Here is a 27,660-nt window from a genome sequence, read left to right as displayed (position 1 = left end):
TCACCTGAAGAGCAGTAGAGGTGCAAATTCTGTCCACAGTGGAACACTGTGGAATGTCTCCCGGAGGTGAATAACCTTGACTTTCATCAACGGTGCATCTACACTGCAGTAAATTCATCAAGTAACGCTGGAATTGCAATACTCCTTGCAAAAAGTAGGAGTACCCAACACCAACTTCAGCGGCCCTTAAGGTCAACGGGACCAAGCTTGGTAGCATGGATTCACTGTTTAGAAAAATTGACCATATGCAGCTAAATTTGGTGTAAACTCCTACTGTAGACAAGGCCTTAGTCTGTTGCTTAGACTACCCCTTTTAAAGTCCCTCCACTGACTTCCCCCAACTCTCAGCTGTCAACATTTGTCATTGCGTCTTTACATTTCTGATTGTACCCAATCTGTTGCCTCTTCTCTTATACTTAGATTATACTTTTTGAGACAGGGACCATCTTCTTGTTTGTTTGTACTGCAGCTAGCACTCTAAAATTGCCACAAGCTAGCATCAAATATACAAGATTCCTTGATGCTCCAATCACCTTCTTTGGAAATTTAAAACAAACCCACTTGTCCCATTCTTTTATAAGCATCCCATATCTCACCTTCACTGTCTCTGCAGAGGCATTATCCGGAGCAGGTGGTATAGTACCTCCCATGCTTGAAAAATGAAAAAAAAGGGGGGAGAGGGGGAATAAAGTTATTGAAGTGCAGCCTTTTCAGCAGAGTTTTGGTTAAAAAGACTTAGAAAGTACTGTCTCAAGAAAAGCTAAAATGGAACCATCCCACCAATTAACATTTGTCAAAGAGAAAGCACCAAACAGTAAAAAACGGATACACACTGATCCTTTTCTTTAATCTGGCTTAATGCAGAAATAGTACTGATTCGGTTCTCCCCTGCATTTTAAGCACTCTATCGTAAAAGAAATGCTGCCTTTTTTAAAGCATAAATTAGTTGTGCTTCTTGAGACCAACAGAAATGTTATGGAGAAAATGGGATACAAATTTTTAAAAATATTTTTCAATCTTTAGAAAATGCAGCATTTAAAAAAAAACACTATAGGTTGAATCTCTGTAGTCTGGCACAGTTGTAGTTAGCTGGATGCCCACTGATCATGGGTGTGGCCAAGTTTCCCGTGGTCCCATAAAGTCATCCCCCCCCCCCCATCAGTCCATCTGGCTTTCAGTTTTCTGTGCTGTTATTTAGCTCTAATTTATCCCAAATGCCTTCTAAGAACCCAGTAAGCAATGGAAGTGTTGGTAATGCTGCTAGACAACACTGACATCCCATGGTTTGACAAATTCTCTGGTTCAGCAGTGGTCAGGTCCTGAGGGTGCCAGACAATAGAGATTCAATCTGTAGCAATTTCTATTCACTAAGAACACAGACTTTCTAATGGAAGGAACCACATAATGAAAAATTAGGCATTTGAAAATGATGTACTATACCCATTCATGTTTTCCTGTTTATAAAAACCTCAAAAAAAAATCTTATGTAAAACGTTCACACAAATAAAAGGCAAACTAACTATACAATGGATATACTGAGTCTGCCAAACACAAAATACTCTAAAATCTATCTAGTGTTTAATTTGCCTGTGTGTTAGAATACTCAAGTGTTACTTTAACACTAGTAAATTAGTAGTATTTACTCTGACTCTCTCTACTTTGGATGAGCAGCAGGGAAGGAGAATTACTGTTTGAATTAAGGATGTCAGCGTACAAGTCGACTATACAATTAACTGATAAGCCTAGGCTTATCAGTTAATCTTGTCGACTATACACATTGCCCCCTCTTGCTGCCTCTGTATCAGAGGCAGTGGGAGGGGGGAGCAGGAGCTGGTGAGAGTCAGCTTAAAAACTGGGTTCCCTCCCCCCCCGGCTCCACGGTGCTGCCTGCTCCCCCGCCCTGCCACTGCCTCTGTCAGAGGCAGAAGTGGGGAGGAGGGGCAGAGGAGGCTGGCATGAAGCAGCAGTCCCTGCTACAACGGGCCCAGGCTCGTCACAGCCAGAGACTGCTCCACGGCTAGGGATGTAAGTGACTAGTCGACGACTACCTGATAAGCATGCTTATTGGGTAGAGTAGGAACTCGACTAGTTGCTTCCCGCCCCCCCCCCCCCCCGCTGCCTCTAGCAGAGAGAGGCAGCAATGGGGGTGGAGCACAAGCTGGTGCTGCGGGGAGCTGAGTTAAAAGCCAGTTCCCCAGAGCACCATCTTCACAGTGGGCAGGGGAGGCGGAGGGGAATGGGGAAATGACATGAGCGGGGAATGAAACAGTCCTGCTACCCCTAGTCCTGACTGCTGCCCCACTCCCTATGAAATGTACAAGAGCTGCCTGCAGCTATTGTACATTTCCAAGGAAGAGGCACAGAGGGGAACCTGCGCCAGTGGGGACTGCTTCTGTACCAGACGCGTCTTTCCCTTTGAAATATGCAAGAGCCACGGGTGGCTCCTGTACATTTCAAAGGGAGAGAGGCAGCAGGATAGGGAGTGCCCTCCTTATCAACTAATTGAGTAGTTGATGGAAATTCCATTGAGTACTCAATTAGCTGATTAATCAAAATTTAACATCCCTATCCACAGCTTCTGTCCACGGAGAGCCTGGGCCTGCCACATGCAGAGGCTGCTTCCTGGCAGCAGCCACTGTACATGGGATGCTGAGTGCCCCGCAGACAGAGGATGCTTCACAGGATGCAGAGCAACCGCTGTCCACGGGGAGCTCGGACCCTCCCCACAGAGGGGGCCACCCCACTCTGCTGCCTCTGCATCAGAGGCAGTAGTGTGGGATTCCAAGGGGCTCCCCAGGAATGGGGCCAGGAATGCACTGGCTGCCAGCCCAGTCCCCAGGGACGATTGAATAGTTGTGTAACCACAAAGGTTTCATGTGGTTACATAAGCGATGAGGAGTCCTGTGGCACCTTATACACTAACTGAAGTGTAGGAGCATAAGCTTTCGTGGGCAAAGACCCACTTCGTCAGTTAGTCTATAAGGTGCCACAGGACTCCTCATCGCTTCTGCAGATTCAGACTAACACGGCTACCCCTCTGATACTTGACACCATGTGGTTACATGACTATTCAATTCCCCAATATCTAACAGTCCTAGTTTGAATGACCAAACCCAGTGTTTCTCAACCTTTTCGCGCTGACAAGCCCTTTGGACTTAACCTCCTTCTCCTGAAAAAAATTGCAGCTAAACCGCTTACTGGTTAACCACTAAGCATCACCTGTACCAGGTGACATTTGCTGGTAACTGGTTAACTGGCAGCACCAGCTGGGCTGGAACAGCTCCCCTGACCTGGGCTTGGCACATCACCAGCTGGGAGCACTAGCCCAGCCAGAGCAGTGCCCCCATCCACAGCATCCCAGCTAAGCAGTTAACATAGCATTTTACATGCCTAATTGCAGCTCCCTTCCTTAAATTCAAGGCATAGAACTTAGCCCAGGGCAGGGCTGGAACATGTAAATTAGCTTTGCAGGGTCGTCTTATGTGGGGACCCAGGCAACTACTCATTCCTACCCTCTAATACTGGCCTTGGTTGTGACCCCTCCAAATCCTTCCCACAATCACTGCTGGGGTTACAACCGCTAGCTTGAGAAACACTGATCTAAGCGCAACCAGTAGTAAGAAGCCCACAGCCACCACCACGTCTCCCTCCCCCCTGCCCAGAGAACCTCAATTTAAAACTCTGGCATCTGCCATGTAGGCCCTGGGCCAAGCGTGCTGGGGAGAGGGGGACCGCGGGGCTTGGCGCAGCTGGGGAGAGGAGGTCAGGGCTGGAGCAGCCGGGGAGAGGAGGCCAGGACTGGAGCAGCCGGGGGAGGCACGAGACCTTCCCCTTCACGAGGCGTGGGGGACAGCCAAGGCTGGAGCAGCAAGGGAAGGGGGAGCTGCAATCCATTAGACCTCCCCACTCACAGGAGGGCCAGAGCCACTAGCTTTCCTGGCTTATGGTGAGGGGAGCCATGAGTCCTCCCCCTTGCAGCTAGAGGAAGAGCGCTAGGCCTACCATGGCCTCGGCCCAGCCCAAGCCCCCAGAAACCGGAGGGAGAGAGCTAGGGCAGGCCAAGGCTGCTTTGCCTCAGCATGGCCATCTCCAGCAGCCAGGTGGGGAGGGAGAGGAAGAGCCAGGCCTGCCTACCCCCAGAGAAGGGGGTTGGTGAGCATACTGAGCAGGGGGCACCACCCCCTAGTAGTCTATAACTAAAATACAGTACAGCATATACCCTTAGTGCAATTGCTTTGCTTATTTTATGTGATGGACATGGCAACTATACCTTCTAACCTTTTGCCCTTATCAGGCTTTCATATCGCAGGTGCAATTTTTCTTCTAAGCATTTCTTTAAGCCAACCCAGAGAGATTTCACCAGAATTCCCCAACAGCCAGCGTTCAGCAAAAGTGAGCAACACTAATGACTAGCTTAGAATACACTACATGTTCCGACAGCCCACAGGGACCCTTGCTCTTCTGCACAAATCATGAAAGAAAGCCATTACTTGCGTTGTAAGTAGCTTGAATATTTAATCATTACAGTGCCAACACAGACCCTATCAAAAATTAAGATCCATATGCATCCATCTACTGCTTTTCATAATGCCTCTATAAAGCTTAATGAGTAAAGGGAAAGTGTTAGAAACATTTTCAAAGACTAGTTCATTTACTCAACATATAGCTAAGAGGAAGGGGGGAGAATGACCACATTTATTTCTGGTTTTTACGCTCTAGGGGTATGTCTAGACTACATTTTTTTTTAAACTGCCCTTTTTTCGAAAAAACTTAACCTGCGTCCACACTGCAATCGCGTCCTTTCAAAATTAAATCGAAAGAATGCAGGGGGTTTTTCAACATTGGTAAACCTGAAATTACAAGGAAGAACACCTTTTTTGAAAGAGCTCTTTCAAAAAAAGGCATGTGTGAAGGCAGAACAGGGACATTTTTCGAAAGAAGAGGCAAGTGAAAAAAAGCACAGGTGCCCCAAGAGAGCGTCCATGCAGTTTGGATGCCCTCTTCCGGCTTTGAGGTGTGGATGCTCTCTTTCGAAAGAAGCTTGCAATCTAGACATACCCTAGGTTTTGAATTGATTAACTCAAAGGTGACAACAAATACTGGGACAGAAACTTGTATTATTCAGACATCTGTAACTAATACCTCTAAACAAGTGCTAAATCAAAGCTGTTCAGAAGGATGAGTTTTAAGATCTGATGCTTCAAACCATCTCAACCTGAAATAAATTCAATATATCATATTATTGATGGTTTATGGAATTTATTTCTAGTCCTTGTGACTCAAAGTTCTGGACCCTAAAATACAGGTAAAATGTATGATACCTGAATTGATAGAAAAGCTGTACAACTACCAACACTTCAACACACTCTCAATACATAAACAGGGATTTGATATTCAACTCAAAAGATTCCTCTTCTCTCTCACACATGCAGTTGAAAGGCACATTCAACCTGAAATCATCAGATGGGAAAAATAATACAGGTTGAACCTCTCTAGACGAGCACTCCTGGGACTTAACCACTGCCGAACTATGGGAGGTCAATATTGCCTAACAGCATTACCAACACTTCCACTGCTTACTGGAAGACATTTAGGAGTAAATTGGAGCTGAACAATAGCACAGAACATTGAGAGCCAGGATTAGCGGCTGTAAACAAACTTTATTGGACCATGGAAAACTTAGCCACACCCATGATCAGTGGACATCCAGCTAACTAAAATCATGCCTGACCACAGCTGTTGCTGGACCACTGAGTGCCCGAGTAGAGAGGTTCAACCTGTAGTTTTAGGAACTGCATGTACCCGAAGCCTGTAAGTTTTTGTCTTGTGACATTGGCAGGGACTTCATTTTTTTCAATTCTTCTCTCCCATTTGAGACATCCAAATAGGGGAACTCTGTGAAAAGCTTTAAATTTTTCATTTTGTCAAGAATTCTTTCCTCCTCCTTTCTGATGAAAATATCAGGAAGGATCCATTTCTTTGTGTCCAAGTTTTTCTGGGGAAGAATGAACTATTGGAACTAAATGGATGCAATCCATGGACACTCGGCTTTCCTTACATTTCTTGTCTTCTGTTTCCAAATAATCAGTACTCACAAGAGATACTGTAGGTACTTTGTATTGTAAACTACCACCAGGGTGGGATTAAGAAAAGGGCTGCAGCTCCTAACACCCCATGTTCCTGGCCAGCCCTTCCTGGCAGGCTGGGAGGAGGTGGATTGGCATGCTGCCTCTCCCCCACACCTCCAGAAGCTCTATCTCATGCTGCCCATTGGCCAGGGATTGCAGTCAACCAGAGCTGCAGGAGGCAGTACCTTCAGGCTAGCCATCTGTCCCAACCACCCCAAACTAGAAATGTTAAAAAAAATTAGTTAAAAATGTAACTGTTAAAAATCCTAGCGGTTACATGTGCTGCAGACTGCAATAAAATGGGGCCACTAGCTTGGAGTAGGTGAACGTCAGGAACCCGTTTATAAGCAGGGTGATAGCCTGCTCCCTGGGTGTGGGGCTGGTAGCAAGTACACACTGGGAGCTGATTTGTTGCAGGCTCTAGTCTGAGTACAACTTTATACTGCAGAGCCTGCAGCGAGGGGTGACTGCTGGCTCCTGGGGAAGCCAGTGTATAACCATAACAGAAACAGATAAGCTGATGCTTATGGATACACCTTGTACATCCATACCCCAAACAGGAGCTGCCAAAGGTAAGTGCCCCCACTCTCCTATCCCCTGCCCCAGGCCTGAGCCCTCTTTCACACTCTAATTCCCAAACAGGCTCTGCAACCCAACCCAGACCTGAGCCTGCTCCAGCACTCTATCCCTCACCCAGTCCCCTGCAACCTCCTGTCCTGAGCCTGTTCCCCCACTCCAAACTCCTAGGCCCCAGCCTGAGGCCCTGCCCCCTAAATACCTCATCCCCAGTCTCACCTCAGAACCTACATACTTTCTTGGAGCCCTTGACCCCTCTGGCTCTCAACCTACAACCCCCTCCCATAAATCTGAACCCCTCATTTTTAGGCCCCACTCTGGACCCAAAAAGCAAAAATCTAATAGCCCTGCCCAAAGATTTAATCCAGCCCTGGCCACCACAAGACACTCCTGAGGACTGGAAAGTCTTATCACTTGGGCTTCCTGAGGCTGGCCTGGTTTGGGGGGGGGGAGGGGGGCAAGTAAAGTTCCAGCAGCAGGTGGTGGTTTGAAGGCATTTTAGCATGTGATCTATGGCGGATGCCCCTCGCTGCGAGTTACTTTCCGAAGTCGCTCTGAAGTAGCACCGCGGGCAGATGAGGAACAGGGGCAACTGCTGCAGCTACGCGGGTCATTCCACCGCCGGGTTCAGGCCCTGAACTGAGCGCCCCGAGCCTGGCGCTGCCTCCTCTGCTCGGGGCCGCACGCCGGGCTACGAAGCGCCCGATACTAGCTACCGCCGGAGGCGCGGACACAGCCAGGGCCGCGCCCCGCCCCACCGACACAGCGCCGCACCCCGCCCCAGGCACGCGGCGCGGACTCACCTCTCCAGCCACTCGCGCAGGAAGTGCAGCTCCTCGCTGTGCAGCACGCCCGGGTTCTGCTTGCAGAGCTTGACGAAGGCCCGCAGCTCGCTCACCTTGCGCGGATCCATGGCCGGCCGCGCCGCAACTTCCCAGCCCTCGCCCCCGAGTCCCGCGCCGCGCGCAGCTCCGCCTCCGCGCTCCCGCCCCCTGCCGACGCTGCGCTACTCCGCGCGCAAGGCCTGGCCGGGGCCTCCCGGCTCCGCCTCCAGGGTCCGCAACCCCTCGGCCCCGCCACTGCGCGGCTACCGGAACCTTCTAGAAGGGGATGCGTGACTGTCCGTTACGCGCCCCCCCCGCCCTCCGTTACGTCATCACTCGCGTCCTTTAGTCACTCCAGCCCCTGCTTGGCTGTGGCCGGGCAGTGTTCGGCTGAGGCGCCTCCCTTTGCAGAGCTGCGGCGATTGGCGCGGACAGCTAAGGCTGGGAGCACGCGGGGCAAGAGGCACTTGCGGATGACGTAGTTAGTCAGGGCCGTCTGCTCGGAAGGCCCCCGCAATGTGCGAGCGGGGGCGGGGAGTCTGCAGGTGGCTGGCAGCGCGGCCGCGGATGGCAGCTGCAGGGGCGCGGGGGATGCGGGGCGCTGGTTTCCCTAAGGACCACGGCACCCGGCAGTAGCGTGGTGTCTGCGCGGGGCGCAGCCATGCCAGGGCTCCCAGCTCAGAGGCTTATCCCGGCTGCGAAGGGCTTGTGCATCATTTCAGGTCAGAGACTTCAGTTCCTGTTAATGGCAAACCTCTCCCGGGGGCCTGGCCCGCTCTGCGGCGCGGTGACCCCCTCCTCGATATAGGGCCTGTGTCTTTCTGCAGCCGCCACCTCTTTGTCTCCATGCGTGCAAGGGCCCAGCGAGTGTTTGGCACCTCCTCTGCTTCTTTCATCATCCAGTTTAACTCCTTTGATTGTCACGAAAAGTGTAAAATAGACCCTTGTGGGGGAATCTAGCTGCAATTTACCTGTAAGGTTTTTGAGGCAGTGATCCTGTGTATTTGTGATGTTATGTAGAAAGAATTATCGGGAGGTGTACTGACACACATGTTCAAGATGCCATTAATGCTCGTGTTAATTCCCTTTTTTGACACGTGAGTCAAATATTTGCTTTTTATCTTTATTGATACATTTGATGTTACAAAGAATACATGGACAGCGCTTCTGCTTTCGAAGCTGAAAATTCCAAGGTTTGTAAAGCTAGGGTGTGCTCTGCAATGCAAAACAAAGTATTCCATGAATGCTTTTTAGAAATGTTTTATTGCTCATTTTAAAAGGTTAAAATCAATGTCAGTATTTAGAAATCCCACTCTGCAGTTTTTTTTAATAATTATACTGAAATTGTAGGCCTCAATCCTGTAAGACCTCTTTGAAGGATCAGGGCCTTATACAGCACATGCATAAAAGGTGTTAAAACACTAAACAAGCAAGCAATAAAAGGCTGCTGGCAGGGCAAAGAACCTTAAATTAATAAAACTAAAAGATTTTAAAAGTCAATTTTTGTGTCCACCCTTTATACTTTATGTACATTTAGGTCCAGATTCTCAGAAGTGTTTAGGAGCTGAACTCCCATAGATACCTTTGAGGATCTGGACAATTGTAATTAGCTTGGAGAATGAAAAGAGACAAGCTTTGCTTCCTGGTTCTCACACTTTCACTATGAAGCTGTATTTGTAATAGATATGTAGCCGTATTAGTCTGGTCTAGCTGAAACAAAAAACAGGACTATGCAGCACTTTAAAGACTAACAACATGATTTATTAGGTGATGAGCTTTCGTGGGCCAGACTCACTTCCTCAGATCAAATTGTGGAAGAAAATTGGCACGACCATATATACCAAAGGATACAACCAAAAAAAAAATGAACACATATGAAAAGGACAAATCAAATTTCAGAACAGAAGGGAGATGGGGGAGGGGGGGAAATGTCTGAGCTAATGATATTAGAGGTGATAATTGGGGAAGCTATCTTTGTAATGGAAGCTATCTTTGTAAGCTGTATTTGGTTTGCAAAGAATGAAGAAATAAGATCAATTAAGAAATCAAAAGCTTTTCTGTTAATTAACATGCACACGTTCTTTCTATGAATTTTATGCCCTCTAAAGTTATTGTACTAAACCTAGATTCTTGGGCCAAAATTAATCCGATGGTATATTTTAATTTAAGTCCCACAAGTCTCCATGAGATGTATAATAGCGACATTAAAATTTGTATAATTCGATAACCATGTAACTGCTGACAATTTCAGTGATTACACAGTTACACCTAGAGCAGGAGCCGATTTGCATGAGGAGCCAGATTTTAAGCCTGCTCCCCACACATATCGGCTCCTACCTGTTGTCCTGTGCTGCTGCCTCTATATTGTAAGCAGCAGCGTGGGATGGCAGGCAGCTTCCTGGGAGCCAGACGGTGAGCCATGTGTAGCTGTTTGGGTAACCGATAAGCATACTTTCTGGTTACTCATTGAAATGGCTACACTCTTACATCCCTAATGTATGCGTTATATTTGTTTTCCATGTGGATGGTGAGACAAGGAGATCAAACTACTTGTCATTGCTTACACAGTGAATCCAAGACATAGCTGTGAATATCACTCAGAAGCTTGGACTCCCAGATCTTAGCTCAAACTACTGAACAAAATCCTTCTAATTTAAAAACATAGCACTTGTGTTACTTTTATCCTACTGTCATTACTGATGACACTGAACCTTTAAAATGAGTGACCACTAGTAAAGGCTCCCTTTTAGCTCACTTGATAGATCTATTTCTCATGCATCCTACTGTGTGGTTCTATCTGAGGCTCAAGCCTGGTCTATACTTGAAAAATTAAGTCTGAAAAGTTATTGCAGTCAGACCTAACCCCAGGTGTAGACAGGGATAAGTTGATGAAAGAAAGATCTATGCTGAGGCTTGATCTAAACTGTATTGGCATTGCCATGTCAATCATAAGTATGAATAAACAACAAATTACGAAAAAGGGATTTTTGAAAATAAAACCCTTGTTCAAAAGATATTGTACTCCTCAAAAAATGAGGTTTACAGGATCTTTCGAAAAAGGGTTTATTTTCAAAAGATCCCCATCTAAACTGACAGGGTGTGTGTAGTTCCCCCCCCCCCCCCAAAAAAAGCCCCATTTCGAAAAAAGCGGCGGCCGCCATTATGCAAATGAAGCATGGGAAATTCAAATTCTGGCTTCATTTGCAATATCAACATGCCTAATTTACATCCCTTTATCGAAATAGGGATGTAGTCTAGAGCAGTGGTCTCCATCCTTTTTACACCTGAGATTGCTTTTTAAGTCTCAGAACATGCGAAGATCTACTGCCCTGCCCCTTCTTTGAAGCCGCGCCTACATTACATGAGGAAATCTAATGTAAATGTACTGCGCAGGTGCGCAGTTCAGAGAGGGCTCAAGAGCTACTCTTGGAGCCCCTGAGATCTACCAGTAGATCGCGATCTACTGGTTGGTGACCACGGGTCCAGAGCCACCCTTAGTCTGTAATGTAGACATAGACCAGGTCTATGTTATGAGGAGTATGGTAGACAATCTACAGTGAGAGAAGGGGTTAATCCATTGCTTTATGGACACACACACACACTCTTCCCAGAAGTGGTAGTTAGGTTGATGGAAGCATTCTTCAGCTACATCTACAGACTCAATTAGGTAAACTCAGATGCAATTAGGTGAACATAGGTATGGTGCTGGATGTGGATTTTTCAGGCCCTGAGTGCTGTAGTTTTGTGAACTTATATTTTAAGCATGGACTAGGCCATATTCTAAGGTTCATTTATAATGCTCTGAACAACATAAAAGGACCTTGTAATGGTGCACTGCTTGAGGGCAAGTCTACACTAGAAACTTACATCCACCTGTGTGATGTCAACTAACAACCACCAGTCATTACTGCAATGGATCGTGTCCACACTACCCTTCTCCTGTCAGTGGTGTGTATCCCCATGAGAAATGCTTCCTTTACGGCAGAGGGGCATCTGCTCTCCACATCCCCTCAGGTGCTCGGCTCACCACTTCCAGGATTTTGACTGCAACCGGAGTCCAGATGGCACTCAGGCTCTCTGCAGGAAGTCTCTGAGTAGGAGCCAGGAAGGGAGTTGGAAGCGGGGTGGGTGCAACCTGTCTGGGAGTGGAGTGTCTGGAGATAGCGGGTCTCTAACAGGGTGACAGCACAGCTTTCTTGTCAATTTGACTGCTCCATGGAGTCATACAATTGACCAGAATGACAGCCCACAGTCAGTGTAAGTAATCTGCAGTAGGGTTGTCAAAGTGTAGGCAGCTACGCGACACGGGGGTGGGGACAGATGGGAGCCGGTACACGCAGGGAGCTGGCTTTCAAGCTGGCTGTTGCATGTATCAGCTCCTGTGGAACTGACTGCCCCCCCACCCCCATATATTGCTGCCTCTCTATTATAGGCGGCAGCATGGGGGGGGAGGGGTGGCTTTTAAGCTGGCTCTCCATGCATGCCAGCTCTGTGGAGCTACCTGCCTCCCCCCTTGCTGCCTTCCATAGAGGCAGTGGAGGAGGAGGGAGAGGCAGAAGCCAGTTTTCAGGGGGAGCCAGCTGAAAAGCCATGAGGCAGCAGCGTAGGGTGGTGGGGGAATACAGGGGAGGCTGCCATGGAGCAGCCTCTGTCAGCAGCGGACCTGGGCTCAGACTGCCAAGGACAGGGGCTGCTGCTGCCCCTCTATCAGACAGTTTTAAAACCAGCTCCCCTCTCAGACTGGCTCCCGCTTTCCATCCTGCACTGCTGCCTCTGATGGAGAGGCAACAGCACGGAGAGGCAGGGGACTCCCCAGGAGTGGGGCCAAGAGTGCACTGCCTGCTGGGTCCATCCCTAGGGACTATTGGATAGTCAAGTAACCACTAAGATTTGATGTGGTTACACAACTATTCAGTTACATGTTATCTAATATCTCTCATCTGAAGTGTCTGCATAGTGCTAACTGCACTGACATAAACCCTGCACCACTCATGCATATAGTTATGTCTGCATAACAGTACACTTACATCAGTAGGAGCAAGGTTATGGTATATACATTGATGTAATTAGGTCAACATAAAATGCCTTACATTCTAGACCTAATTCTTAGTGTAGATCTAGCTTGAGTGTAGATCTAGCTTGAGTGATGTAAAGGTGAAATAAGGTCAAAGGTTCTAATTGCTAGGTGCAGGAAGTGGCTATGATGGACAGCTCTCTTATTTAGTTAAGACCCTACTGTCATTTAGCAGTCTTATAGCCAGGCACCCAGTAATTATCAGCAGTGCAGACTTGCAAAAATAATTAAAAGTCCAAATCTAGAAAGTTGTTTTGAGGATAAATAGATGAGGGATATTCAATTATATAAAAGTTATGTTCATGTTTCTCTTCCTATGCAATTCCCCAACCTCTCTGCACACTGCTAGGTCTTACTGTTGTTGCCTGTTTTGCAGTGTGACTGCCTTCTGTGATTGGGAATATATTACGGAGACTTTTACTTCTGAATGAGTGGCTGGTTCCAATCCAGTTTAGGCTGATAGCTAAGTTATTTACTAAGTACTAATGGGATTCTGAGGCAGCCTCCATATGAATGTGTGTATCATAACAAATATTACAGTGACATTCAATGGCCCTTTTGTTGGCAGTTGTACAAAGATTGATTGCAAAGGCCATAAAAACTGAGCTACTCTTTTTACCCACAAGGTGGGCCTTTGAGGACATGATCAAAGCATATTGGCCGTATGATAGGGTGGAGAAGGTAGATCAACAGTGCTGGAGCTAGTGTAATTTTTTTTTCTTTTTGTAGGAAAATTCAACATTTCATTTTCCCTGCGTGCCCATCATGCACAGATAGAGGAGATTAATCACACACAAACCAGCACAACTTTGCTCTTTCAAGCATGTGGTTGCTGGTTTGTCAATTTCAACGTACCTTTACTTTACATAATTTAGTCATCCTACTCCCTATTTATAATTCTGCTATATTTATTTGTCCTGCAAATCCGTCATTATTTGAGTTTTTATTTTAATGGGTCTATACAGGCAGTCCCTGGGTTACGTACAAGATAGGGACTATAGGTTTGTTCTTAAGTTGAATTTGTATGTAAGTCGGAACTGGCTCCAGATTCAGCTGCTGCCACTGAAACTGACCAGGGGCTGACTACAGGAAGCTGGAGGCAGAGTTGCTCTGCCCCCAGCTTCCTGGAATCAGCCTGATCAGTTTCAACAGCTGCTGAATCTGGAGCCTGGGACAGAACAGCTGGGGCGCTGCCCGGTAGGTTCCCACAGGACCAACCCGGCAGCACCCCAGCTACTCTACCCGAGGCGTCCTGCAACAAAAGCCTGGTCTGCTGGGGGGGGACGCACTAGCTGCGCCCCCTCCCCCCCCAGCAGACCAGGGAGACCTGAGCAAAGCCGCCCAGGCGGCGGGACCCCCGCCGCCTGGGTGGCTTTGCTCCTGTCCCCCTGGTCTGCTGTGGGGGTTCAGCAAAGCCGCTGGACCCCCCCAGCAGACCAGGGGGACAGGAGCAAAGCCGACCAGGCGGCGGGGGTCCCGCTGCCTGGGCGGCTTTGCTCCCGGGCAAATGAGCAAAGCCACCCAGGCGGCGGCTTTGCTCGGGTGTCCCTGGTCTGCTGGGGGGGGTCCAGCGGCTTTGCTGGACCCCCCCAGCAGACCAGGGAGACCGGGAGAAGCTTTTCTCGCTCCGGGGGACACGGTGGCGACCCGCCGCCCGTGAGCTCCGGGGCGAGAAAAGCCCAGTTCGTAAGTGCGGATCCGACATAAGTCGGATCCGCGTAAGTCGGGGACTGCCTGTAGTCAACTGTGCAAATAACAAGTTTAAGTAAAGGAGAGTTATCATTGCGAGAAAAGTGGGATAAACAGTGCTAATCTTTAGTAGGTATGTAAATGTGCTGTATGATACCTGGAAAGTCTTTCATCTTCATACTGTACATTTCTTTTCCTTTAGGATGCAAGTCCTGTTTCCTTCGGAGATTTTCCATCCAGCCTGCCCAGCAGAGAAAGATTCCAAACCGGTACCTGGGCCAGCCCAGCTCCTTCACACATCCACATCTTCTCAAACCAGGTTAAGGATCATGAGCCATGGTAGTTCGCCAGTAGCACCCATCCTATGTTTCTGTGAGGAAGTACCTTAGTTAGCTGCATCATATAAAGGGAACTGTAGCTTGGCCTTATCATTTATATTTACTTTTATTCCAGTAATTTTATTCCTTTTGGAATCTCTGTTCTGAAACAAACATCTGATTCCAAAGAGAGGTTAGGTTCCAATATCTTAACTGGTAAAGTCAGATTATGACTAGACTACAGGATTTTTTTCAAAAAAAAAGGGGGGGGGGGGGCCTTTTTTCGAAAAAACTTCACCTGTGTCTAAACCAGTATTTCTCAATCTTCTTTTTATAAAGTACTCCTTTAAAAAAAAAAAAAAAAAAAAAAAAAGGTAAGTACCCTCAGTACTACAGTTTTCAGATACACACATTTTTTTTCTACCATTGCAACACATTTGTTTAAACAACTTAATTGTAGCAGGTGGGCGGTGAATTTTGGGGTGTAAAAAGTATAAAAAAAAAAAGTAAAGTAAAACTTAAAACAAAAATTCAGTTTTCTTCAAGTTTCAGTTGTGTTGATGGACCCCCCAGACTTCTCTCAAGTACCCCTAAGGGTATTCGTACCACTGGTTGAGAAACACTGCTCTAGATTGCCTCCGTGTTCTTTTAAAATTAAATCAAAAGAACGCAGAGAGTTTTTTTTCGACCGTGGTAAATCTCATTTTACAAGGAAGAACACCTTTTTTCGAAAGAGCTCTTTCAAAAAAAGGCGTTCTTGACCACAAACAGGGCTTTTTCGAAAGAGCTCATCCAGATTGCCTGGGTGCTCTCTTTCAAAAAAGTGGCTTGCTTTTTCGAAAAAGTTGTGGATGTATAGAGATGATCTCTTTCGAAAGAAGCTTTTTCAAAAGATTCTTTCGAAAGAAGCGTGTAGTGTAGACCTACCCTAAGTGGCGCTTCCTTTGTTGGCTATCCTGTCAATATAATCTCATTCTTTTTTAGCATCCCTTGCACACTCTGAATCACAAAAATGTTTCATAGACAATACTCTATGACTCAAAGAGAAAAGGGAGGTTTTAAGAAGTGAGATATAAAGAGGAGGATGTAGCTCAGGAGAAGTTAGAAGGCAGAATTCAAATAAACACGACAGCACACATCTAAAGAGCGCTTCCCTCCTTTACCCCAACTACAAAGGGGTATGTAGTGTCCTTTTAAATTAGAGGGATACAGTAGGGATCAAGAGAGCAGATGGAGTTGTTGCACCATTGTGAGATCAGAAAGGTAGACTGGAGATCAGTGAAAAAGTGTAAAAATTATATATAAAGCTAATAATTCTGTAATTGGTTAACAGTTCCCACATAATCAAGGCTGGTATTGGAAAAAGTAAATTTACTGAAAAGTTACAAATTCAAAAACGTAAAATAGCTAGTCTTGTAAATGGGTATTGATTTATATAAAATAATAATTGAACATTTGCTGTCATTTTGAAAGCCTAAAATAGCATAGTTAAGGTTAAACAAATTTACAAATTCTGTTGGTATAAGCATAATGCAGTGAAACTTCCAAATTGCACCAGCCTTAAACTTCACCAGACCTGCAGTGTTTTGTATGAAGTCCATTGGAATGAGATGGAGCATTCAGAATTTCAAAATTCCGTGGTGGATAACTCGTGAATTCAGTATCTGGCATAACAGAAATATATCTGTTTCCACTTCTAGGGTTATATGCTAAAATAAATATGAGGTTTCTTAGATCGAACATGTTTTGAGATGTTTGTATTTTTTTAAAAAGTTTAGAATTAAACACCCATTTTTTCAAAGCCCCTTCCCCAGAAAAATAATTTCCCCCCAAATTCTCCTCTGGCTAAAAATAAAAAGTGCAATTTTTTTGAAAGCAGTTGTTGAAGGAGGCTGAGGAGTGAGGTTATATTTCAAAACATGTTGCAATTTTAATCATGGAGTCATTATTACATAGTCTAGTAAATACAAAAAGAACTAGAAATTAGAATATGAAATATGTATCAAAATAGAGAAGACATCAGCTAAAATACCCCTTAAAACTTGCATAATGTTAGTTTAAGTCATAGTTAAATTAGTCACTAGTATTCTTAAAATACTTAGGCTGTTCTTACGTCTTCCCTCTGGTTTCAGTGAGAGTCTCTTGTTCTTTGTAATTTTTACCTGCTAGTGAAGGATGACGAAATATGAAGTCCTGAAAGAGAACTTGTTTCCCTAGAGTTACTGGAAGTGTAGCTTTTCATGTTCAACAGAGCCCACCTTATTAATCACTGGGAGAAATTATGGAAGAGGTTCTTTGCTCAGTCAAATATTCTGACATCATCCTGGAAGGCCTGACTTGTTTCTAAATTGAGTCCCTTGATTGGTTAAATGTTCAAGGACAATCTCTCTCTCTCTCTTTCTCTGATCTCATGTGACTCCTGTAAAACTGACATGGCCTTTTACACTTTAGAACTAACATATGTATAACTTGACATGGCACCAGAATGTCTCTCAAAATACAGCCTTATCTGATGAAATTAAAACTAGACTTAGCACCATAGTCTTCTGTTCAATGTCCAGGTGCCATAAAAGTTGACAACTTCCAAACAGGGTTAAAGTTTAGCTTGCTTTCCAGCGCTTTTGTGCCTTCCCCACCCAGTAGTCCTTCTCTGGCTTTAGTTTGCTCTCAGAATGCTTTTGGGGTTTCGTCTAAGGCTGAGTCTTTTTCCCTACACCATGTAGGAACAGTATGAACTGAAGACACAACTATCTGAGGTCGTAGATATGAAATGGAGAGCAGAGGAAAGTGGATGCTGAGTAGGGATGTTATGTAGTGAGTAAAATAATAGTAGACTAACTGCATGAATTTTTAGCAGTTAGTTAACGATTCCATAGTCCCCAGGGGCTGTAACAGAGGCAGCAGCACGCAGTGCCAAGCGGGAGCTGGTCCACGAGGGGCCAGTTTAAAAACCAGCTCCCCTTGTGGACCAGCTGCTTGTCACCCTGTGCTGCTATCTCTGTATCAGCAGTAGCAGCGCCAGGTGGCAGCAGCCCCTGTCTGTGGAGGGGTCCGAGCTCCCCACAGACAGAGCCTGGTGGGGAAGGAGTAGGGGAGGCTGCTGCGAAGCAACCTCTGGCCGTGGTAGTCCAGGCTGGCCGCGGACAGGGGACTGCTGCTGGGGACCAGTCTCTGTTTGCAGTGGGACCAAGTTCACCGTGGACAGAGGCTGCTCCGTGCGATGTGGAGCAGCCTTTGCCCACGGGGAGCTCAGACCTCAGCCCCCCTATGGACAGGCGCTGCTGCCACAAAGCAATCTCCCCTGCTTCCCTTCCCCCACTCTGCTGCCTCTAATAGAGGCAGCAGCATGGGGCCAGGTGCAGCTGGCTCCACTGTGCATGGGGAACTGGCTTTTAAGCTGGTTCCCCCCAGCACTGCCTCATGTTTCCCCTCCGCCCACGCTTTCCGCCTCTGATACAGAGGCAGAAACGGGGGGAATGTGAGTGGTTAACTAGATTAACTGATGAGCGTAGGCATATCGGTTAATTGTCTAGTCAACTACTTGTTGACATCCCTAGTTCTGAGGTCAGGAGGTACCATGGAGCTCAGAGAATGGGGAGAGCAGTGACGAGGGAGGTACGAGATTAGTGAGACAGCATGAAGTTTTAAGGTGTGCTGAGTAGGGTAAGAAGGTGATTGACTGAGATCAGAGTAGTGTTTCATCTATTTTTTTTTTTTTTCATTCATAGGAGAGGTAACACCAGGATTGTCACAGGTGGAATACGCTTTGCGCCGACACAAGCTGATGACTTTGATCAAGAAAGAGGCACAAAAGTGTAGTGGGATGGACCACACAGTGATTCTGCTATCCAACCCTACCTACTACATGAGCAACGACATCCCATACACTTTCCACCAGGACACAAATTTCCTATATTTGTGTGGGTTCCAGGAACCTGACAGCATCCTGGTGCTGCAGAGTTTGCCTGGCGAGGCGCTGCCGTCCCACAAGGCCATGCTCTTTGTACCACGGCGAGATCCAAGCCGAGAGCTATGGGATGGGCCACGATCAGGCACAGATGGGGCAGTAGCTTTGACAGGAGTGGATGAAGCTTACCCCATAGAGGAGATTAGATACCTGGTGACCAAGCTGAAAGGTAATGGGAAGAAGACGAGATGCAACGCAGATTAGAGGGACTGGATGACATAAGATTGGGAAGTGCTTTCTGTCACTTTTTTCAACCATACCCCATATTGAGTAGCACATGATGACACTGGGAATGGGAATTGGAGAGTTTCACGTCTAAGTTTCTGGTTGCAATTTGGCCCCATTTTGGTCTGACAGACAAAAAAACCCATGTACAGTAAAGCTCCAGTGGTCTGGCATCAAATGGTCTGGCACCATCTGGAACCCGGAAGTGCTCCGGGCAGCTGGACAGTGGAGCTGCTCTGCCCCTGGCTTCCCCAATTCAGGCGCTGGTCAGTTTCAGCATCGGCTGACTTGGGGACTCCTGGGGCAGAGCAGCTGGGATGCTGCTGGGTTGGTGTCTCCCCTCCCCCACTCCACCCTAGACACTCCACCATAACCCCCCCTTCCGATAGTCCGGCATATCTGATAATCCGGCACCCCCTGGGTCCTAAAGGTGCCAGATTATCGGAAGTGTACTGTGTATAGCTCTTAAATGGCTTTTGTGGGTTAGTGGTCTGTATCCAGGCACTACTGAACAGATGTCACTGGAAACACAAGTGCCACTAATTGAAACTTTGTTGTCAGTGTCAAGAGAAATTAAGTAATCGTAGGACCACAGAGACTGACTTTCCTCGTTGCCCTTAAATGTGGCCATTCAGTGTTACAGGGGAAGTACATTAGCACTGACGTTGCGTGTGGAAAGCTTGCAGTACTCCTACTATAATGGTATTTTACAAGGGGACTTGTCTCTAAAGGCTCTCAGCCAGCATCATTGACCTGCATTTAATTCACTTTAAAAACCATATGTGGTGATAACAAACAACATCTTCACAACTCTTCATTTCCTAGATTGTATGTTGTATATTTGCTGTATCTTACCAGATTGTATTACACAAGCTACGTCTACACAGCAACATTATTTCGAAATAACTAGCGTTATTTTGAAATAGCATTGTCTGCGTCTGCACAGCTGGCAGTTATTTTGACATAATGTCGAAATATTGTCAATCTGGAAGACTTCTTACTCCAACTTCTGTAACCCTCATTGTACGAGAAGTAATGGAAGTCAGAGGAAGAGGGCTCTATTTCGAAATAAGTGCTGTGTAGACAGCACCAAAACTTGAAATAAGCTATTTTGAAATAAGCTGCACAATTGACATAGTTCAATTTGGATAGCTTATTTTGAGCTAAGCCCAGGTGTGTAGATGTGCCCACAGCGATGTTTGTAAAAGGTCACTTATTAGAAAACTTCCTGTCTTAACCACCCCAGAATGTGCCCAAATATATTAAATACAGTTCTTTTCCACCTTTATCAGAGCATTGGTTCTCAACTGGGGGGGGCGCGATCTGTGACTGTTGAAAGCTTTCATGGGGACCCTGGAGTTCTACAGCTAAAACTCAGTGTCCCAATCCCTAGCGCCTCCTCCACAGGGCTGAAGCCCCAAGCCCTGGTGTCAACCCCTCATCCGTATCTGATGAAAGCCAGGAGTGGTGGGACTGAAGCTGAGTACCCCAAATCGACCCTGGAGCTGAATCCCTGAGCTCCCCCTGCCCTAATGGTAGCTGGGAGCAGCAGGCCAGAAGCCCTGATGTAGGAAGAAGCCCTGAGCTCATGGGCAGAGTTAGGGGAGCACAAGGGTGTTGTTCTCCCAAATTGCAGTGTCTTATCTAGAGAGGCAGCAGCTCCGTCCTCCACCTCATTCTCTACGGGTACGTCTAGACTACATGCCTCTGGCGACAGAGGCATGTAGATTAGGCTACCCGACAGAGTAAAATGAAGCGGCGATTTAAATAATCGCCGCTTCATTTAAATTTACATGGCTGCCGCGTTGAGCCGACAAACAGCTGATGAGCTGTTTGTCGGCTCAGCGCGATAGTCTGGACGCTCCCCTGCCGACATCAAAGGGAGTTGTCGACAACCCAGGTATGCCTCATCCCAGGAGGCATACCTGGGTTGTCGACAACTCCCTTTGATGTCGGCAGGGGAGCGTCCAGACTATCGCGCTGAGCCGACAAACAGCTGATCAGCTGTTTGTCGGCTCAACAAGGCAGCCATGTAAATTTAAATGAAGCGGCGATTATTTAAATCGCCGCTTCATTTTACTCTGTCGGGTAGCCTAATCTACATGCCTCTGTCGCCAGAGGCATGTAGTCTAGACGTACCCTTAGTCAGCCCTCCTCAGGCATTGCCTTCTGGCCAGGTTATAGGTGGAAAGCTGGAGCCAGGAAGTGCAGAACAGCTGCTCCTTTGGCTCATGGTGCCGTGGAGCAGGCAGCGGTGGCATTCCCTCATCTGCTGCAAGTGCAGGGAGACATGGCTGCTCAGAGCTGCTGGGGTGGCAAGATTTGGCTCTGGGGCAGGCACAGCCTTTGGAGAGAGCAGCCAGTATAGGCAGAGCCCTACTGGAACCCAGCCACTTGATAATCCTTTTGCTGTAACTGTGTTACCCCTCTGCCTGTGCCAGTTACTAGCTACCCCCTCCCCCTGCCTGCACGTAGCCCCTAGCTACCCCCTCCCTGCACTTTGAGCTGCCTCTAAATAGGCCCTCGCTGCTTCCTCTAAGAATGTTAAGGACTAGTAAACTAGTCGATTCCTCCCTCCCCCCCTTGCTGCCTCGATCAGATACATGCAGCAAGGGGGGGGGAGGAAAGGGTACTTCAAAGCGGCAGTTCTGCACAGCTGGGCTGAGCTGTATGGCACTGCCACTTTGAAACCGTGGCTCAGCTTTGCGGAGCTGCCCCTTTGAACGCCCAAGCGCTGTGGTACTTGGGATCAGCTGGGGACTTCCCAGCTGACCCTGGGATCCAAGCAGCATTTCTCCAGACCCCAGGCTCCATGGCTTTGAAATGCACAAAAGCCCCTGCTGCGGACTCTTGTACATTTCAAAGCAGGCACACCTGCGTGTGGCCCGGAGTCAGCAGGACTTCCCACTGTCCCAGGCTGCACAAGGAGTTCTGCATTCCTCCTTTGAAATGTACAAGAGACTCAGCCAGGGCTCATGTACATTTCAAGGAAGGAATGCAGAAGTGCCTATGGACTAGTTGATGGAAATTCCATCGACTACTCGCCTAGTCAATTAACTGCAATTTAACATCCTTAGCTTTCTCCCTGCACCCTGAACTGCACACCACAGTGCACACAGCCCTGCCTGAACTCTGAGCAGTTTTCAGACTTAAAGGGGAAACTCAACTCAAGAGTTAAATTTTTTGGTCCCCTGGCACAACTCAGGCAGGTTAAGTGGTCTGCTGAAATGCATTAAGGGGTGGAGGTGGTGCTCCTTCCCTGGAGCTGGCCCAAGAGCTGCCAGCCCTTGCTCCTCCAAAATACAAATCAAACTGTGCCTAGGCTCAAGCATCCCACCCATGGCCTGCAGCCCCAATCACTCCCCGTAACTGTTGGGCTTTGGAGTTTTTAAAGAATGCTGAGCACAGCCTCAAAAAGGAAACGGCTGAAAACCACTGTATTATAGGACTGTCTCTGTTAAGCAAATAGTATTTGTTAGTGTTTTGTGGGATTTCCACAGAAGTGTTTTGATGAAGGGATGTTCCACTTCTGTCTTTGCCTCTCCTCTTTCTTTCTCTGTGTATAACTTCTGTTTTTAAAAAACCTGAAAGAACAAGAGAAGAAAAATGGAACCCAGCAGTCAGACTAGTTGCCAATCTAGTGTCTCATAGCAGCCAGTACCTGATGCTGCAGAGGGAGGTTGCAAGATACCTCTTAGGCTATGTCTACACAGCAGCATTCTTCCAGAGTAACATAGTGCGTGTCTAAACAGCAAGTCTGTTATTTCAAAATAAATTCCTTCTTGCTCTGACTCCTGTAATCCTCAGGTTATGTCTATACTACAGGCTTCTTGCACAAGAAGCTTTTTGCAGAAGAGATCTTTATTATAGAATACATTGCATAGAGGGAAAATGTATTGGTAGATCTCCCTTATGCCCCAAAGCACGAGAGTTTCTCCCCTGTGTATTTTTTATCTTATCTAGTATAACTGGATGGTTTCATTATCCATAATTGCTAGCTCTGTTAAAGGAGAACTTTTAAAAACTATTTACTAACTTACATTGACAGAAAACTTACTTTAAAATGACATTCATGGATGCAAATGTGAGGCTCTGACCTCATCAAGTACAAAAAAAATCACATTTCATGAATAGGATCAGTGTTCCCTCTAAGCTGTGGGGCAGCACATCTTCACAAGTGATTAATTAGCCCCGCTCAGTCAGTGGGCTCTGTGCACTGAGCCCCAAGCCTCTGACTGGGTGGGGCTGATGAATCACCTGTGAAGCTGTGCTGCTGCACGACTTAGAGGGAACACTGAATATAGGTGGTGCTGATCCCAAAGTTCTAGGCAGATTTCAGTGTGAGTAATTACATTCTTCCTGAGGAACTCCAGTGGAATGCCTGAGACGGCATTTCCAAACAATTCACCCCAAATATAATTTCTATTGCCACCTGCCCCAGATGGTGATGAACAAGAGGTTGATTTGTATTATGGGATCTCCGTTGGGATCAAACAGGGCATCTAAGCTCGGGAATCTAAATTTTTATTTAGTCATACAAGTTATGTTTTTGTCATGAAACATTTCCCCTCAGTTTACTTTATCCCACTTTCTGAGAAGGAAATGTAGGGGGGGGGGGAATAATATTTGTAGAAATTTGTATTTATTTACTGAGTGTATACTTTTCAATTCAAAAACTAATTTTAAATCTACAAAACACAGATAGACTTGTTTACCTGCATGTTACTAACCTTTTAAGATCTAAAAAGATCATTAAACTAGTAACACTGAGGTCACGTGTCAGGTATAAGATCATATTACAAATCTAGAGGAAGTTAGCTTTCAAATGACATGTCACACCTTCAGCTTTTTCTAGTCTTAAGTATTCACTCATACCGTGACTTCCAAACATCTTTAGTTTGCATCTGTTTTGTTTTGTGTGTCTCAGGTGACTCAGACATGGTTTGGTATGATTCTGCAAAACCAGTGCACACGCAGCTCCACTCTGACTACCTGCAGTCTCTGGCCGAGATCAAAGCTAGGAGCAAAAACCATATCCAAGGTATTAATCATCTAGTGCAACAACTCCGGATGATCAAATCCCCTGCAGAGATCGAGAGGATGAAGGTTGCTGGAAGGGTGACATCACAGGTATGGAACATGAACCCATCAAGTAAATACAGGCAGTCATTTCTTGAGTGAGGGGTAGCCCCATGGACCAGTACACTCAAGCAAAAAGAAATTGGATTGAATTCAGATGGGCTGGAGTGGTAACTTTAGTCTTTCCTGAACTCTCTTCATAGACACACAATTTCTTGAATTCTCTCTTAGCCATGCTCTACTTCTATCCCCCATATCATTCTGGGTATGAGGCCTGCTGTTTGAACTGCTAGGGTGTGTCTAGACTACACGGCTCTGTCGACAGAGCCATGTAAACTAGTTTACCTGACATAGTCAATGAAGCGGGGATTTAAATAATCCCTGCTCCATTAAAATAAAATGGCCGCCGCACTGTGCCAACAATCAGCATCATTGACTATGTCGGGTAAACTAGTTTACATGGCTCTGTTGACAGAGCCGTGTAGTCTAGACACACCCCTAGAGTGCTCAACCTTAGCATAATTCCAGTGTAGACAACCAGAGAGTTGTTATATATTTGACATCCTTTAAAAATGGTATCCTATTCGGAACAAGGATATCCTCTTGTGCTTCCACCTTCTCCCTTACTTCCTCATGACATTTTCCTCCCTTCTTTTGCTGCTTTCCTCTCATTCTTATATTACAGACCGAGGTGAGAAAAAGGGACTGTCCAGTTTTCTTCACATCTTTCATAATCTTGAATATTTTTGTCAAGGAAAGTGAAGTTAAAGGAGACTCTTCCCTAGCTTCCAACCCCCTGCTAATGAGAGGACTGTATTGTTGTTTGGCAGGCTTTCATAGAGACGATGTTTGCCAGTAAATCACCAGTGGATGAAGCATTTCTGTATGCTAAGGTCAGTACTTTGTTGGGTGATGGATGATTCTGGGGAAGTAGTAAGGGCAGTGTATTGTTTATTTCTCCAGGAAGAGTAAAAGGATCTGAGAGCGACCTATGTAGAGTTGTGAGTGGAATCCAAGTCCTTTCTCACCCAACTTTTCTGGTTCTTTTGACATGCGTATGACATCCCCCAGAAGCTGCAGCTCTATCAATCTTACTCCATTGAATGATGGCAGCAGAACATTTTGAAGTGTTCCATGGGCTATCTGTAGTCTTTCAACCCATGATTCTTGATGCTAAAAGCTGGAATTTTTTACACCTTAAGCTAAAGGAGTAACTCCCTTAGCTGGTGCTATACTAAACTCTTAACCTCTTATGTGGACTAATCGCCAGAAAGTGACTGACACTGCCAGTGTGCATTATTCATCTTTCAGAGAAAACTCTCTGTTTCAGTGGCTTTGCTTCAGAAGAGCAAGATGAGTGGAACTGAAGCTTCTGGATTGCTGAGGGTGCAATCCATCCCTCATCCAATAAGGGCCCCACACCTTCTCTGATCACCCTATTATTGCTGACATGCCTGTGGAAACCTTTCTTGTTATCCTTCACATCCCTTGCTAGCTGCAATTCCAGTTGTGCTTTCACCTTCCTGATAACTCCCCTGCATTCTCGAGCAATATATTTATACTCCTCCCTAGTCATCCATCCAAATTTCCACTTGTAAGCTTCTTTTTTGTGTTTAAGCTCACCAAGGATGTCCCCTGTAAGCCAATCTGGTCGCCTAACACATTTGCTTTTCTTGCTATGCACACCCCTCATTTTTGGCCCCATCCCAGAGCCTAGGGGGCCCCACAAAATCCACTAACCCTGGAACCCCTGAAGAGTTAATCTGGCCTGAGGCCTTGAACCGTAGTCCAGTCTATCCTCCTCGTGGGGCTGGAGTGCCAGAGGAGTGAGGTGTCTCAGTTGGGACCACCTCAGTGAGGGTTGGTTTTTTTTGGAGCAGTTGGTTTTTTGCATCTCACTTGTGTGGTTCCCAACTGATTTTTCAGTGGATCAGTGCCCCCAGACCCAAAACAGATTCCCCACCCTTCCTGTAAATAAAGACAATGTTGAAACATTTTGTATTGGACATATTTTATTTAAAAATGAAGCCTGGCCCACAAGCCCCCAATTGGGGCCAAGCCCCCATCTGGCTGCAGCATCGTAATACCCTTGGACTCCTTACACGTCTCAACCCTGAGCCCATCATAAACCTGAACCTTCTGCTCTGAGTCCCCCACATTCCAAACTCCTGCACCATCCACACAGCACAAACCTGTGCCTTGAGCCCCTTATACACCTCAACCCAAACTCCTGCATCCCGATATCCACAAGTCTTCAGCTTGCTCAGCACCCCAACCCTCCACCTGATCCCAACATTCTCCAGACTGAAGCCCCCTTCCCTAGCCAGAATTCCCTTCTTTACCTCCTCTCGCATCCAAATTCCCTCGCAGAGCTTGCACCTCACCCTTTCCCACACCCAAATCCCACATTCCCACCCCAGAGCCTGCACGTCCTGTCTCAACCCAGTGACAGTGAGTAAGGGCTGAGGACAGCAAGTGATGGAGAGGAGGGGAATGGAGTGGACAGGGTCTCAAGGAAGGGGTGGGGTCTTGAGGAAGGAATGGGTTAGATCTTGGCGTGCCCTCACATTTAAAATGTGATCTTGGGTGTAAAAAGGTTGGAGACCACTGATCTAAATAATGTGAGACTGGAGGAAAGCTAACGTAAGTGGAGTATTGTTGATACTGCTTAGGGATTTTCGCAGGACTCTCTCTTTGAGCAAGACAAGTGGGATGTGACCTTTGATGTCAGAGTTGAGAGGGGTCTGTGTTGATGGTGCAGGTTTCTAGGGAAACTGATTTAATTTAAGATTTAATTAAAAAGAAATTCTCCATCCTATCTTTGTACTATAGAGTCCACAACCCAAAGAATTTAGATTGTGGGTATCATGGAGCATTTTATCCAACACACCTTGGCAAAATTTACAAGTTGTTTGTTAAGGGTACTTTGTATAGCTTTGCTGTCTGAGGACATTAGCTAATTCATCCTCACTTATCTACTTCAACATTAGAGGAAGGTCAGGGGCAGGGATTTCTTTCATCATTGTGGCACAACCATTGTACATAGCCTGTCTGAATCTGTTGATGCCTTTTGCTCTGACACAAGATAGGGCATTCTCTTAATTAGGTAGTGAGACAGGGTCACAAAATTAGATATTGATCTAAGCATTAGCTGGTATTTTTTAATTAAAATACCTCCCAAAACTAGATATAGAAGAGCTACAGAAATGTGCAAAGTTGTATAGGAAGTGAGAACAGTGCTTTAAAAACATAGACATCCCCAAAACATTGTGGGAATGCAGTGTAACTTTTAGTGTCGCTCTTCTATGCCAACAACTGGGCTCTAGACACTTCTGTGAAAAATGACCATCCTGCCTCATCTTCTGCTGTTCTGTGGAATGCTCTTCTCAGTTTCCTTTTTTTCTGTGTTACTGCCCTCTGCATGGACAGAAAGAATGGCAGTAGGGGTAGCGCTATGCTTCCCCAGAACAATTGGTTACTGTGCCAGAACTAATGGGTTTCTTCTCTCTGAATTGATCCAGTTTGAATTTGAATGCCGGGCTCGAGGGGCAGACATCTTGGCTTACCCTCCTGTGGTCGCTGGTGGCAACCGGTCCAACACCTTGCACTATGTAAAAAACAACCAGCTTATCAAGGTAAACCAATGTCTTTCGTGTGTTTAAACTCCAGTAATAATAGTGCGTCCACAGGTGCTACTCGCCCATCTATCAGCCCCTGACCATTGGTTACATGAGGCACACCTTGGTGCCTCTCTTGTGATAATAAGTGCTGAAACAAATTG

General features: G+C 46.4%; 2 protein-coding genes and 1 long non-coding RNA gene across 5 annotated transcripts in view; 1 reads left to right on the top strand and 2 right to left on the bottom strand.

The window, feature by feature from the left end:
• The window catches only part of ST13 (ST13 Hsp70 interacting protein), a 43,554-nt gene extending 35,792 nt beyond the window's left edge, over positions 1-7,762 (bottom strand). Inside the window, exons 1-2 of the mRNA XM_075936355.1 lie at positions 7,508-7,762; positions 597-651 (exon numbers count right to left, since the gene is read on the bottom strand). Of these exons, the coding sequence (XP_075792470.1) occupies positions 597-651; positions 7,508-7,617 (165 nt within the window). The 5' untranslated portion in view covers positions 7,618-7,762. The remainder of the gene's footprint in view (positions 1-596; positions 652-7,507) is intronic.
• Positions 7,763-7,988: 226 nt separating this feature from the next.
• XPNPEP3 (X-prolyl aminopeptidase 3) overlaps positions 7,989-27,660 on the top strand; it is a 30,415-nt gene continuing 10,743 nt past the window's right edge. Inside the window, exons 1-6 of one of the 3 annotated variants that reach the window (XM_006123949.3) lie at positions 7,989-8,250; positions 14,494-14,610; positions 18,337-18,744; positions 23,728-23,930; positions 24,710-24,772; positions 27,401-27,514. In XM_006123949.3, the coding sequence (XP_006124011.1) occupies positions 8,190-8,250; positions 14,494-14,610; positions 18,337-18,744; positions 23,728-23,930; positions 24,710-24,772; positions 27,401-27,514 (966 nt within the window). In that variant the 5' untranslated portion in view covers positions 7,989-8,189. The other 2 variants (XM_006123951.4, XM_075936351.1) reach the window with 2 other exon arrangements.
• Positions 8,637-16,855, bottom strand: LOC142830573 (uncharacterized). The gene is made up of 3 exons (XR_012905942.1): positions 16,722-16,855; positions 14,449-14,661; positions 8,637-8,743 (listed from the first exon to the last, which is right to left on the bottom strand). It is a non-coding gene; the product is annotated as an uncharacterized LOC142830573 (long non-coding RNA).

Source organism: Pelodiscus sinensis, chromosome 1 (assembly GCF_049634645.1).
Source record: "Pelodiscus sinensis isolate JC-2024 chromosome 1, ASM4963464v1, whole genome shotgun sequence".
NCBI lineage: Eukaryota > Metazoa > Chordata > Testudines > Trionychidae > Pelodiscus > Pelodiscus sinensis.
Note: the sequence above shows the minus strand (reverse complement) of the source record. Positions and strands in the feature narration are given on the sequence as shown.